Below are 14216 nucleotides of genomic sequence, written 5' to 3'. Positions count from 1 at the left end.
CCATGGTCTCGAGTAGGGAGGCGGCCGTTCCAGGGTTCCCAAGCCGCTGAGAGGACTCTCCCGACGCCGGAACACCATCACCCGGCGAGGACGGCCTGGAACATCGGGCCTCCATAGAGGCAACTGTGGAGGCCTCAATAGGCCCGACTATGGGTGAACATTGGGGATGGGACTGGACTTTGTGCCTTCCCCCATAATGGGAACCATTGTGGGGGGATGTTTTTATGTTTTTATGTTGAAGCTATTTATTATTGCTATGTTTGTATTCTTTTTTATGTGCTGCATTGGCAAAAAGAATTTCACTACACCTAGGTGTATGTGACAATAAATTCAACCTTTGAACCTTTGAACCTTTGATTCCATGTTAATGAGGCTTGTTTAACCAGCGGGGCAATAACTGGAGGTGTTTTATTTGTTGCCAGGGCCCTGAAGGACCTCGTGGACAGCCGGGACCGCCCGTAAGTATCCCCTTCCTCTCGTGCCCTGTACGCGGGCTCTAGTTTACATTAACCCTGCGTCAGGCTGGAGGGTGAAGCCGCTATAAACCTTTCTGTTTCCTTCCAGGGACCTCCGGGTTCTCCAGGACCGCTGGTGAGTAGCATGTCAATCTCCCCCACCTTAAACCTGTCAGTGGTTCCCACTCAGCAGATGGCCTCCATCTACACCTCACGCTGCCTCGGCAAGGCCAGCAGCATCATCAAGGACCAGTCTCACCCCGGTCACTCCCTCTTCTCCCCTCTCCCATCGGGCAAGAGGTACAGAAGTGTGAAAACGAACGCATCACAGCGCCAGGGGTTTGATCCTGACCACGGGTGCTGTCTGTACGGAGTTTGCACGTTCTCTCTGTGACCGCGTGGGTTTTCTCCGGGTGCTCCGGTTTCCACCCACACTCCAAAGATGTATAGGTTTGTAGGGTAATTGGCTTCTGTAAATTGTAAATTGTCCCTAGTTTGTGTAGGGCAGTTGGTGTGACGGGTGTCAGGGTGTACGGGGAGAAGGCAGGAGAATGGAGTTAGGAGGCAGAGATAGATCAGTCATGAATGAATGGCGGAGTAGACTGGATGGGCCGAATGGCCTAATTCAGCTCCTTTCACTTATGAACTTATGAAGGTTAGTGCTAGTTTACGCGGTGATCGCCGGTCGGCAAGGACTCGGTGGGCTGAAGGGCCTGTTTCCATGCTGAATCACTAAAGTCTGAAGTTTAAAGAATAAAACGAAGCTAAAAATTGACATCTCCCCTCCAACTTGATGGTTGGATGGAAACGGTGGCCCTCGGCAAAACGTACAGCAACTCTCTCCTGTTTCCAAATTAGTCATTGGAACTCACCAGGAAAAGACGGTTGCTTTTCCAGCCACTGTTTATCACACAGACACAGAGTGCTGGAGTAACTCAGCGGATCAGGCAGCATCTGTGGAGAACATGGATAGGTGACGTTTTGGGTCGAGACCCTTCTTCATCATGATGAATTATCTGAAGAAGGGTATTGACCTGAAAGATCACCTATTCCTTTTCTCCACAGATGCTGCCAGACCCGCTGAGTTACTCCAGCACTCTGTGAAACGTCACCTATCCATGTTCTCCACAGATGCTGCCTGACCCGCTGAGTTACTCCAGCACTCTGTGAAACGTCACCTATCCATGTTCTCCACAGTTGCTGCCTGACCCGCTGAGTTACTCCAGCACTCTGTGAAATGTCACCTATCCATGTTCTCCACAGATGCTGCCTGACCCGCTGAGTTACTCCAGTTGCTCCTACACAGTGTTTATCACATTCCTGATTGACAATGTGAACAGCAGCGTAGTGACGTCATTGACCTGGATGCCTTCAGCATGTGGTGACCTGCCGGCTGTAGATTTATTCACGTTCCGCTCTGTATGCAAATCCACATTAGTTGGAATAGTTTAGATTTGTGGGATTCTCTGTCCAAACAAGTTGTACCCGACGGGCAAGTTGCAGTTCAAGTTACTAAACTAAAGACTGTAGGTTTCCTCTGACCGGGCATTGTGGTGACTATATTGCCTGCATGTCCAGAGCAAAGAGGGCATCGAGTTGCATGGTGGGCAGAGAGAGCACGTGCTTCAGTTTAGTTCACGGAAACAGGCCCCTCGTCCCACCCAGTCCGTGCCGACCAGCGATCCCCGCACACTAACACTATCCTACACACACTAGGGACAATGTACATTTACACCAAGCCAATTAACCTACAAACCTGCACGACTTTGGAGTGTGGGAGGAAACTGAAGATCTCGGAGAAAACCCACACAGGTCACGGGGAGAACATGCAAACTCCGTACAGACAGCACCCGTAGTCGGGATCGAACCCAGGTCTCTGGCGCTGTGAGGCAGCAGCTCTACCCGCTGCGCCACCCAGTGAGATGTAGCTGGGCTGAGTGGAGGTGGTTGGGTTGTTGATGGGGGAAGACACCCTTCACTGACGTGTTTTATGTTGTCTGCCCTTCCTTGTACAGAGGCATGTGGACATTAACTCAGCCATTCAAGCCTTGATTGCCAGCAATGAAGCTCTCCGCATTGAGGTACTGCTTCTTTCCTGTCTTCCTCTCACTGTCAAACCCTCTTCCCTGAGGGTGACGTCGCAGGTAGTCAGGGTGGTGAAGGCTGTTGGCAGCTGCCCTTCAGCAGTCAGCCAGGGTACTGAGTACTGAACGTGTAGGAAGGAACTGCAGCTGCGGGTTTACACCAAAGATAGTTTCTATCCACTTAGTATAGAAGTTGGGACCAAAGATAGACAGAGTGCTGGAGTAACTCAGCGGGTCAGGCAGCATCTGTGGAGAACATGGATAGGTGACGTTTCAGGTCTACAAACCCAAAACGTCACCTATCCATGTTCTCCACAGATGCTGCCTGACCCGCTGAGTTACTCCAGCACTCTGTGTCTGAATTTGTGGAATTCCCTGCCACAGAGGGCAGTGGAGGCCAAGTCACTGGATGGATTTAAGAGAGAGTTAGATAGAGCTCGAGGGGCTAGTGGAATCAAGGGATAAGGGGAGAAGGCAGGCACAGGTTATTGATTGGGGACGATCAGCCATGATCACAATGAATGGCGGTGCTGGCTCGAAGGGCAGAATGGCCTCCTATTTTGTATGTCTATGAAAGGTTTAGGGGATGTGGGCAGATGGGACCAGCTTAGACGGAGCATGTTGGTCGGCATGGACAAGGTGGGCTGAAGGGCCTGTATTCGTGTTGTATGGGTCTATTACAGAACTGTACTATTCTATAATGCTCTGAATGTTATAGAATGTGGGAAAGTGTTTCAGTAGGTTGTTTATGAAGCAGATTTAGAGACATACTCTTAAAGTGATGGAATAATCCAGCATGGAATTCCCCCGGCAGCTCGTTCCATACACCCACCACCCTCTGTGGTGAAAATGTCACCCCTGGGTCTCTTTTAAACCTTACCTCTCTCACCTTGTCCCCGTGCACTCTAGTTTTAGATTCCCCGACCCTGGACTGTGTCCATTCACTCCTCTCTGCCTCTCGTGGTTCTTGAAAGCTCTATGTCAGCCTCCAAACCTCGACACTCCTGGGGGAAAATACCCAGTCTGTCCAGCCTCTCCTTCTAACTCAAACCTTCTACACCTGGTAACAACATCCTCCCAGACTAATGTCATCCTTGCCTCGAAGGGCCGAATGGCCTACTCCTGCACCTATAATCTATTGTCTTGCCGTAGCAGGGTACTCAGTGGTCCAGGTCTTGTGTTCCATGCCTTGTTCTCAATACCCTGGCCAATGAAGGTCCCTTTTGATAATACTCTAACTAGTATATCTTTAACAATAAGGGGCAAGCCATTTAGAACGGAGACGAGGAAACACTTTTTCTCACAGAGAGTTGTGAGTCTGTGGAATTCTCTGCCTCAGAGGGCGGTGGAGGCCGGTTCTCTGGATACTTTCAAGAGAGCTAGATAGGGCTCTTAAAGATAGCGGAGTCAGGGGAAATAGGGAGAAGGCAGGAACGGGGTACTGATTGTGGATGATCAGCCATGATCACATTGAATGACGGCGCTGGCTCGAAGGGCCGAATGGCCTACTCCTGCACCTATTGTCTATTGCCTATCTCTCTGTGGGCAGTCCCTGTTTGAAGGCACTCCTTAAGGTTGCCTCCGTGATCGGATATTTGGACCAGTGTCCATCACACTGTTTCTGTGGGGAGAGATTTAAGAGGGACCTCAGAGAGTGGTGCACATCTACAATTAGCTGGCAGAGGAAGCTATAGAAGCTAATGTAATTAGGACAGTTGGACAGATACAGGTTCACCGGTCTTCCGGCACCCTTGGTTCCAGAGCCTTTCTGGATTATCCATCTTTCCACAACAACAGAGGTCACAGCCTCCGAGAGGAGTCCAATGTTTGCCGGTGGGGGTGGGCGAGAGACCAGGCTGCCAAGTTCCAGAGCCCCAGCCGCAGGCAGCAAACTCAACCCGCCGATCGATCGGCTGCGGAAGTCCCGATGAGGCCGAGATCGGCCGCCTGGCCGGGCCGAGGCACCACATTTTCGGGAGGGACTTCCAGCGGGGATTTCAAGTGCACTCCGGTAATTGTGTCCGGATTAAAGGAGGTGCCGGACCAGCAGTTGCCGGAAAATCGGTTGCCGGTGGAGCTGCTGATGGATAGGAAGCGTTGAAAGGGATATTTGTCCAAACGCAGGCCAATGTGCCAACTTGCTCAGCACAGGCAAGATGGGCCGAAGGGCCTGTTCCCGTGCTGTACGTCTCTGATTCAATGTTACCATGACGCCTGGTCTCTACATTTTCCATCAGAACTACCAGAATACGGAGATTCCCTTCCTGGAGCAAGGTGTGGAGATATTCAAAACCCTTCAGGATCTCAACAGCCTGATGCACAGTCTGAAGAACCCGCTGGGAAAGAGGGAACAGCCAGCCCGCGTGTGCCGAGACTTGCTCCAGTGCGACCACAAGCTGCACAATGGTGGGTAACTCCTGGCAAGGGTTGGTGGGTAGCGCTGGTACGGATGCCACCAGTTCTGGTCGCCCCATTACAGGAAGCATGTGGAGGCTTTGCTGCGGAGACCTTACCACAATGCTGCCTCGATGAATCAATGCATGAATGAATGAATACGTTTATTGCCCAAGTATGTTCACATACAAGGAATTTGCCTTGGTGCTCCGCTCGCAAAGGGGTAATAGCAACAGGGGGAGGCACTAAACCTGGGTATTAATTATGAGGAGGTTGGGCAAACTTGGATTGTCGTCTCTGCATCGCCAGAGGTTGATGGGATATCAGATAGAAGTGTATAAAATTACTAGAGGCACAGAAAGGGGAGACAGTCAGAACCTTTTCAAGATTATCTCTGACCCCTCTCACCCTGGCCACAAACTCTTTGAATCACTTCCCTCTGGAAGGCGACTCCGGACTGTCAAAGCTGCCACAGCCAGACATAAAAACAGCTTTTTTCCACGAGCAGTAGCTCTACTCAACAACCAAAAATCTGTAGCCTCCCTTTGCTCTGGTATTTTATTTAATTCACATGTTTAATCAATAATGTTTTATTATTAATGTTTAATGTTTTATGTGTCATTCGTAACTGTCACTGTATGTCATGTTGTCACTTGCGGGCGGAGCACCAAGGTAAATTCCTTGTATGTGAATACTTGGCCAATAATCTTATTTATTCATTCATTCATTCATTCATTCATTCTTTTTCCCCCAAGGTGGAAATGTCAAAAACTAGAGGGCAGAGCTGTAAGGTGAGAGGGGCAAAGCTTACAGAGGATGTGGAGGGCAGATTTTCACACAGAAGGTGCTGGGTGCCTGGGACTCACTGCCAGGGGTGGTGGTGGAGGCAGATATGATAGTGGTGTTTAAGAGGCTTTTAGACCGGAACATGGACATGCAGGGAATGGAGGGATACGGATCACTTGCAGGCAGAGGAGATCAGTTTAACTTGACGTCATGTTCAGTATTAGTGTTGCCAACTGGCTCGTATTAGCCGGGACATCCCGTATATTGGACTAAATTGGTTTAGAAACTTCGAAATTAGGTGCAGGAGTAGGCCATTCGGCCCTTCGAGCCTGCACCGCCATTCAATATGATCATGGCTGATCATCCAACTCAGTATCCCGTACCTGCCTTCTCTCCATACCCTCTGATCCTCTTAGCCACAAGGGCCACATCTAACTCCCTCTTAAATATAGCCAATGAACTGGTCTCGACTACCCTCTGTGGCAGAGAGTTCCAGAGATTCACCACTCTGTGTGAAAAAAGTTTTTCTCATCTCGGTTTTAAAGGATTTCCCCCTTATCCTTAAGCTGTGACCCCTTGTCCTGGACTTCCCCAACATCGGGAACAATCTTCCTGCATCTAGCCTGTCCAACCCCTTAAGAATTTTATAAGTTTCTATAAGATCCCCTCTCAATCTCCTAAATTCTAGAGAGTATAAACCAAGTCTATCCAGTCTTTCTTCATAAGACAGTCCTGACATCCCAGGAATCAGTCTGGTGAACCTTCTCTGCACTCCCTCTATGGCAATAATATCCTTCCTCAGATTTGGAGACCAAAACTGTACGCAATACTCCAGGTGTGGTCTCACCAAGACCCTGTACAACTGCAGTAGAACCTCCCTGCTCCTATACTCAAATCCTTTTGCTATGAAAGCTAACATACCATTCGCTTTCTTCACTGCCTGCTGCACCTGCATGCCTACTTTCAATGACTGGTGTACCATGACACCCAGGTCTCGCTGCATCTCCCCTTTTCCTAGTCGGCCACCATTTAGATAATAGTCTGCTTTTCTGTTTTTGCCACCAAAATGGATAACCTCACATTTATCCACATTATACTGCATCTGCCAAACATTTGCCCACTCACCCAGCCTATCCAAGTCACCTTGCAGTCTCCTAGCATCCTCCTCACAGCTAACACTGCCCCCCAGCTTAGTGTCATCCGCAAACGTGGAGATATTGCCTTCAATTCCCTCATCCAGATCATTAATATATATTGTAAATAGCTGGGGTCCCAGCACTGAGCCTTGCGGTACCCCACTAGTCACTGCCCGCCATTGTGAAAGGTTTGTCCCGTATTTGACCGCTACTACTCGGGTCGAGGGGACTGTCGGGTCGGAGTGCCGCGTCCGGCCCCCACCTCACCCCGTCTCAACGTAGTGCAGCCCATGGAGTGCAGCAGCAGCAGCAGCAGCAGCAGCGCCTCGCCCGTGGCCCCGTCGGTCGGTCGGCAGCCTGGCCAGCTGTCCGACCTTCGGACCTTCGCTTACCGCCGACACCACCGCCACCCCTCCTTCTCACGGCCGATCATCGGTTCATGAGTTGGACGGGGCGCCGGACTTTGCGCGCGACGTTGCGCGGCCCCCGGGCCAAAACTCCTCAGCTGGCCCGCCGGCTGGGCTTTGTGTGCAGTCCAGCACCCGGGGCCAACTCATCATTCACCCAGCCACGGCCCAGTCGCTCAACGACTTGCCGTGGGGAATTTGTCCCGTATTTCGACCTTTTGTCCCTGATTTGGGAGTGGGAAAGTTGGCAGGCCTAGTCAGCACGGACATTGTGGGTCTTGTGCTGTTCTGTCCTATGTTCTATAGACAGTGTATCTATGTGCAGCCCGTTGAGGTGGTGTCCAAGTAAGGAGACGATTGCAGGCCCTACAGCAGCCTGGGGCTCGCCTAGATCGGGCACCGTTAATAACTGGAGCGTGGACTTTGAAAATGATGCCACATAATGGCGCCTCTTGCATGCAGGCTCAGTGGTCTGCTCCTATCACTGATGTACATGAATGTATGAGCAGTTTGTTTCCAGCCCCGAGTGTCGATGTGTGTGTGTGTGTGTGTGTGTGTGTGGGCACACGTTGGCTAATGCACCTTCTTTTCCATCCCAGGCTTGTATTGGATCGACCCTAACCTGGGCTGCCCATCAGACACCATCCAGGTCATCTGCAACTTCACCGCCGGAGGCCAGACGTGCCTCCAGCCCGTCCGTGCGTCCAAGGTAACGTGGAGACTGAGCCGTGTGGTTAGGCTGGGCACAGCGCCATCTCACTTTCAGTTTAGTTTATTGTCACGTGTACTGAGGTACAGTGTAAAGCTTTTGTGGTGTGCTAACCAGTCTGAGTCAGCGGAAAGACAATCTAGACATAGCTAAAACTCTGATCTTGTGCTCTTCTGGTTTGCGCAGTTTTTCCATTTGCGCAAAACGGTACTCGATGGCGCTACGATCTTTCTGTCCGCTCATTCACCGTTCTCCTGTGCTGTGAGAGCAACAAGTCTCGTTCCGATCGGTGGTGTATTGTAAAAGTTAGCGAGGTTTAAAAATCATAAAAACCGCGCGTGCGCAGATCGATCTCCTCTCATGCCAGTCAGCGCCGTGCAGATTGGATTCTTCTCCTGTCACTCCCCGGGTCGGTCCACCCCTTCCTGGGCCATTGCGTCTTTATTGGAGCTGAGGGACGCTGTTGGTGGCCGGCGGAGATCTCGGAGTGACCGGAAGCGGCCCGGCGCGACCTCGGAGATATCGGTAAACGGAATCTGATCCCGGTGGAGGAGACATTTCAGCGCCCGCTGTGAGTCCCAAACGCAACACCCCGCAGCTCCAGCCCCTTCCCCTCTGGTCCCACTCGCTGGCTCCTGCCCCTCTCCCCCGTGATACTCCCCTCTCCCCCATGGCTTTTTCCCCATCCTTTTTCCGAGCTTTCCCATCCCCCGCCACACGCCAGCACGGCTGTAGCCGAGGCCTGGCTCTGAGGGAGCCGACGGCTGATGCTCTTCTGGGACACACAAGAAGGAGAGGAGCGGCGACCTCAAGATCTTGGGGAGGTGAGGAGGGAGTTTGGGGGAGGAGAGGGGATAGAGGGAGGGGAGTGGGGAAAGGAGAGGAGGGGAGAGGTGAGGAGGGAGTGGGGGAGGGGAGGAGGAGAGGGGAAATAAGAGGGTGAAGAGGAGGGGGAGGGAGTGCTCGGGATGATGGGAAATGAGCCGTGCCTGTTCAGTTGGGGGCTATACTTGAGTGGAATATTGCGCTGGGGAACCAACGGGTCCCACTTAGTCTAGTACATGATTACAATCGAGCCGTCCACAGTGTACAGATACATGATAAAGGGAATAACGTTTAGTGCAAGATAAAGCCAGTAAAGTCCGATCAAGGATAGTCCATGGGTCTCCAATGAGGTGGATGGGAGGTCAGGACCGCTCTCTAGTTGGTGAGAGGATGGTTCAGTTGCCTGATAACAGCCGGGAAGAAACTGTCCCTGAATCTGGAGGTGTGCGTTCGTTTTCACACTTCTGTACCTCTTGCCCGATGGGAGAGGGAGTGACCGGGGTGAGACTGGTCCTTGATGATGCTGCTGGCCTTGCCGAGGTGTAAAGCTCAGGGGAGGGTAAACCAAGATTCCCCCCCCCCCCCCCCCCCCGATGCAGGAGCTTGATCGCCCCGACGAGGAGGCCCCCCGCTGGCTATGGGAGTCAAGATCGTCCCGGCAACGGAAGGCTTCAGGCCCCCGACCGTGGGAGGACAAAGAAGGGAAGAGATTGAACTTTTTGTCGCCTTCCATCACAGTGGGGAATGTGGAGGAGTCACTGTGGTGGATATTTATGTTAAAATGTATTTTGTGTGTCTTGTTGCTTTTTATTGGTATGACTGTACGGCAAATCAAATTCCTCATAAGTTGCAAAACACACTTGGCTAATAAAGTATGATTATGATGACCTCATTGGAGACCCTCGGACTATCTTTAAGTGGACTTTACTGGCTTAACCCTGCATTAAATGTTATTCCCTTATCACACTGTGGACGGCTCGATTGTAATCATGTATTGTCTTTCCGCTGACTGGTTAGCACGCAACAAAAGCTTTTCACTGTACCTCGGTACACGTGACAATAAAATAGAATGAAGTTAGAAAAATATGCTGGAGAAACTCAGCTGGTGAGGCAGCATCTATGGAGCGAAGGAATAGGTGACGTTTCGGGTCGAGAACCTTCTTCAGACTGATGTGGAGGTGGGGGTGGGGGGTGGGGAGACCCTTCGTTCCATAGATGCTGCCTCACCTGCTGAGTTTCTCCAGCAATTTTTTTCTACCTTTGATTTTCCAGCACCTGCAGTTCTTTCTTAAAGTAGAATGAAGTGATAGTTTGCCGGGTGAGTTTTGCTTTCATCATATCCACCACTTCCTCCTGTTCTGCAGCTGGACTTTGGAATTGGCATGGTGCAGATGAACTTCCTGCACTTGCTGAGCTTGGAGGCGGTGCAGACCATCACAATCCACTGCCTGGACTTCCCAGTGTGGACCGACCCCTCTGACAGCAATCCCCACGCCAGGGCCATGCAGTTCACAGGCTGGAACGGACAAGTATTCAAGGCAAACACACTGCTTCAGCCCAAGGTCACCTGGGACGGCTGCAAGGTGAGCTCTCACAATAGACAATAGGTGCAGGAGTAGGCCATTCGGCCCTTCCAGCCAGCACCGCCATTCAATGTGATCGTGGCTGATCATCCCCAATCAGTACCCCGTTCCTGCCTTCTCCCCATATCCCCTGACTCCGCTATCTTCAAGAGCCCTATCTAGCTCTCTCTTGAAAGCATCCAGAGAACCGGCCTCCACCGCCCTCTGAGGCAGAGAATTCCACAGATTCATAACTCTCTGTGAGAAAAAGTGTTTCCACGTCTCCGTTCTAAATGGCTTACTCCTTATTCTTAAACTGTGGCCCCTGGTTCTGGACTCCCCCAACATCGGGAACATGTTTCCTGCCTCTAGCGTGTCCAATCCCTTAATAATCTTATATATTTCAATAAGATACCCTCTCATCCTTCTAAACTCCAGAGTGTACAAGCCCACACGTCACATGTCTTTGTAAGAACAACAACAGACTCAGTGCTGGAGTTACGTTATATACAAGCTTTAGACTTGAGTCTTTAGACTTTAGAGATACAGCGTAGAAACAGGCCCTTTGGCCCGAGTCGGTGCCGACCAGCGATCCCCACACACTAGCACTATCCTACACACACTACGGACAATTTACAATTGACCAAAGCCAATTAACCTGCAAACCCGCACGTCTTTGGAGTGTGGGAGGAAACCCACGCAGGTCACGGGGAGAACGTACAAACTCCGTACAAACAGCACCCGTGGTGGGATGGAACCCGGGTCTCTGGCGCTGAGAGACAGCAGCTCTACCCGCTGCACCACCGTGCTGCCAGTCTGCCTCGATCCATTTATAATAAATACACGTTCAACACCACTGAACACAAACATGCTCAGCATCCCGCAATGTTATTCTTAGACAATAGACAATTGGTGCAGGAGTAGGCCATTCGGCCCTTCGAGCCTGCACCACCATTCAATGTGATCATGGCTGATCATCCAACTCAGTATCCTGTACCTGCCTTCTCTCCATACTCCCTGATACCTTTAGCCACAAGGGCCACATCTAACTCCCTCTTAAATATATGAATGAATGAATGAATGAATGAATGAATGAATGAATGAATGAATGAATGAATGAATGAATGAATACGTTTATTGTCATTGCACAATACTGTGCAACGAAATTCCATTACATCTCCGGTTAAAAAAAAAATACAAACACGACAACAATTAACACATATGTACACTTATTAGTAAAAAATAAATAGGTATTTTAAAAGAATTTAAAAGAATTTAAAAGAATTTGGCGGCATTTCTTGGAATTACATTTTGCTTCCCCAGCATTCTCTGTTGGAATTTAGCTCTTTTATCGCACATGGGTAAACATAGAAACATAGAAATTAGGTGCAGGAGTAGGCCATTCGGCCCTTCGAGCCTGCACCGCCATTCAATATGATCATGGCTGATCATCCAACTCAGTATCCCGTACCTGCCTTCTCTCCATACCCTCTGATCCCCTTAGCCACAAGGGCCACATCTAACTCCCTCTTAAATATAGCCAATGAACTGGCCTCAACTACCTTCTGTGGCAGAGAATTCCAGAGATTCACCACTCTCTGTGTGAAAAATGTTTTTCTCATCTCGGTCCTAAAAGATTTCCCCTTATCCTTAAACTGTGACCCCTTGTTCTGGACTTCCCCAACATCGGGAACAATCTTCCTGCATCTAGCCTGTCCAACCCCTTAAGAATTTTGTAAGTTTCTATAAGATCCCCCCTCAATCTTCTAAATTCTAGCGAGTACAAGCCGAGTCTATCCAGTCTTTCTTCATATGAAAGTCCTGACATCCCAGGAATCAGTCTGGTGAACCTTCTCTCTACTCCCTCTATGGCAAGAATGCTCTTTCCTCAGATTTGGAGACCAAAACTGTACGCAATACTCCAGAAGGTACACAAAAATGCTGGAGAAACTCAGCGGGTGCAGCAGCATCTATGGAGCGAAGGAAATAGGCGACGTTTCGGGCCGAAACCCTTCTTCAGACTGATGGGGGGGAGAAGGAAGGAAAAAGGGAGGAGGAGGAGCCCGAGGGCGGGGGGGGTGGGAGGAGACAGCTCGAGGGTTAAGGAAGGGGAGGAGACAGCAAGGGCTAGCAAAACTGGGAGAATTCAATGTTCATGCCATCCGGACGCAAGCAACCCAGGCGGAATATGAGGTGCTGTTCCTCCAATTTCCGGTGTTGCTCACTCTGGCAATGGAGGAGACCCAGGACAGAGAGGTCGGATTGGGAATGGGAGGGGGAGTTGAAGTGCTGAGCCACCGAGTTCAGGTAGGTTATTGCGGACTGAGCGGAGGTGTTCGGCGAAACGATCGCCCAACCTCCGCATAGTCTCCCCGATGTAAATCAGCTGACATCTAGAGCAGCGGATGCAGTAGATGAGGTTGGAGGAGATACAGGTGAACCTTTGTCGCACCTGGAACGACTGCTTGGGTCCTTGAATGGAGTTGAGGGGGGAGGTGAAGGGACAGGTGTTGCATCTCTTGCGGTTGCAAGGGAAAGTGCCCGGGGAAGGGGTGGTACGGGAGGGAAGGGAAGAATTGACAAGGGAGTTGCGGAGGGAGCAGTCTTTGCGGAAGGCAGACATGGGGGGAGATGGGAAGATGTGGCGAGTGGTGGGGTCACGTTGGAGGTGGCGGAAATGACGGAGGATTATTTGTTGTATTTGCTGGCTGGTGGGGTGAAAGGTGAGGACTAGGGGGACTCTGCCCTTGTTGTGAGTGCGGGGATGGGGAGAGAGAGCTGTGTTGCGGGGTATGGATGAGACCCTGGTGTGAGCCTCATCAATGGTGGCGGAGGGGAATTCCCGTTCCCTGAAGAACGAGGACATTTCCGATGCCCTGGTGTGGAACGTCTCATCCTGGGAGCAGATGCGGCGTAGGCGGAGGAATTGGGAGTAGGGGATGGAGTCTTTACAGGGGGCAGGGTGGGAAGACGTGTAGTCCAGATAGCCATGTGAGTCAGTTGGTTTGTAGTGTATGTCGGTCAGAAGTCTGTCCCCTGCGATGGAGATGGTGAGGTCAAGGAATGGTAGGGAAGTGTCGGAAATGGTCCAGGTGTATTGGAGTGCCGGATGGAAGTTGGTGGTGAAGTGGATGAAGTCAGTCAGTTGTGTGTGGGTGCAGGAGGTGGCCCCAAAGCAGTCATCAATGTAACGGAGGTAGAGGTCGGGGATGGGGCCCTGGGACGTATTGAACAAGGATTGTTCAACGTACCCGACAAAGAGGCAGGCGTAGCTGGGGCCCATGCGTGTGCCCATAGCTACGCCTTGTGTTTGGAGGAAATGGGAGGAGTCAAACGTGAAGTTGTTGAGGGTGAGGACCAGCTCCGCTAGGCGGAGGAGGGTGTCAGTGGCTGGGTGTAGGTTGCTCCTCTGGTCGAGGGAGAACCGGAGGGCTTTGAGGCCATCCTGGTGGGGATGGAGTTGTAGAGTGACTGGACATCCATGGTGAAGATGAGGGGGTGAGGGCCTAGAGAGTGAAATGCGTGGAGGCGGCGGAGAGTGTCTGAGGTGTCTAGAACATAGGTGGGGAGGGATTTGACCAAGGGGGATAGGATGGAGTCAAGGTATGTGGAGATGAGTTCGGTGGGGCACGAACAAGCAGAGACAATGGGTCTGCCGGGAGAGCCGGGTTTGTGGATTTTGGGGAGAAGGTAAAAACGGGCCGTGCGGGGCTGGGGAACGATGAGGTTGGAAGCTTGGTCGGGCAGGGCGTGGGAATTGATGAAGTCGGTGATGGTGCTAGATATGGTGGCCTGGTGCTCGTCAGTGGGGTCATGGTCCAAGGGTAAGTAGGAGGAGGTGTCCGCAATACTCCAGGT

The 14216-nt window shown here is 51.2% G+C and overlaps 1 protein-coding gene across 1 annotated transcript in view; it reads left to right on the top strand.

Moving 5' to 3' along the window:
• The window catches only part of col24a1 (collagen type XXIV alpha 1 chain), a 191561-nt gene that overhangs the window by 173907 nt on the left and 3438 nt on the right, over positions 1 to 14216 (top strand). The window contains exons 54-59 of the mRNA XM_033029102.1: positions 423 to 458; positions 565 to 591; positions 2471 to 2536; positions 4777 to 4945; positions 7862 to 7971; positions 10161 to 10379. Of these exons, the coding sequence (XP_032884993.1) occupies positions 423 to 458; positions 565 to 591; positions 2471 to 2536; positions 4777 to 4945; positions 7862 to 7971; positions 10161 to 10379 (627 nt within the window). The remainder of the gene's footprint in view (positions 1 to 422; positions 459 to 564; positions 592 to 2470; positions 2537 to 4776; positions 4946 to 7861; positions 7972 to 10160; positions 10380 to 14216) is intronic.

The sequence above is a fragment of the Amblyraja radiata genome, chromosome 10 (assembly GCF_010909765.2).
Source record: "Amblyraja radiata isolate CabotCenter1 chromosome 10, sAmbRad1.1.pri, whole genome shotgun sequence".
NCBI lineage: Eukaryota > Metazoa > Chordata > Chondrichthyes > Rajiformes > Rajidae > Amblyraja > Amblyraja radiata.
The sequence above is the reverse complement of the archived record's forward strand: the minus strand, read 5'-3'. Positions and strand labels throughout refer to the sequence as shown.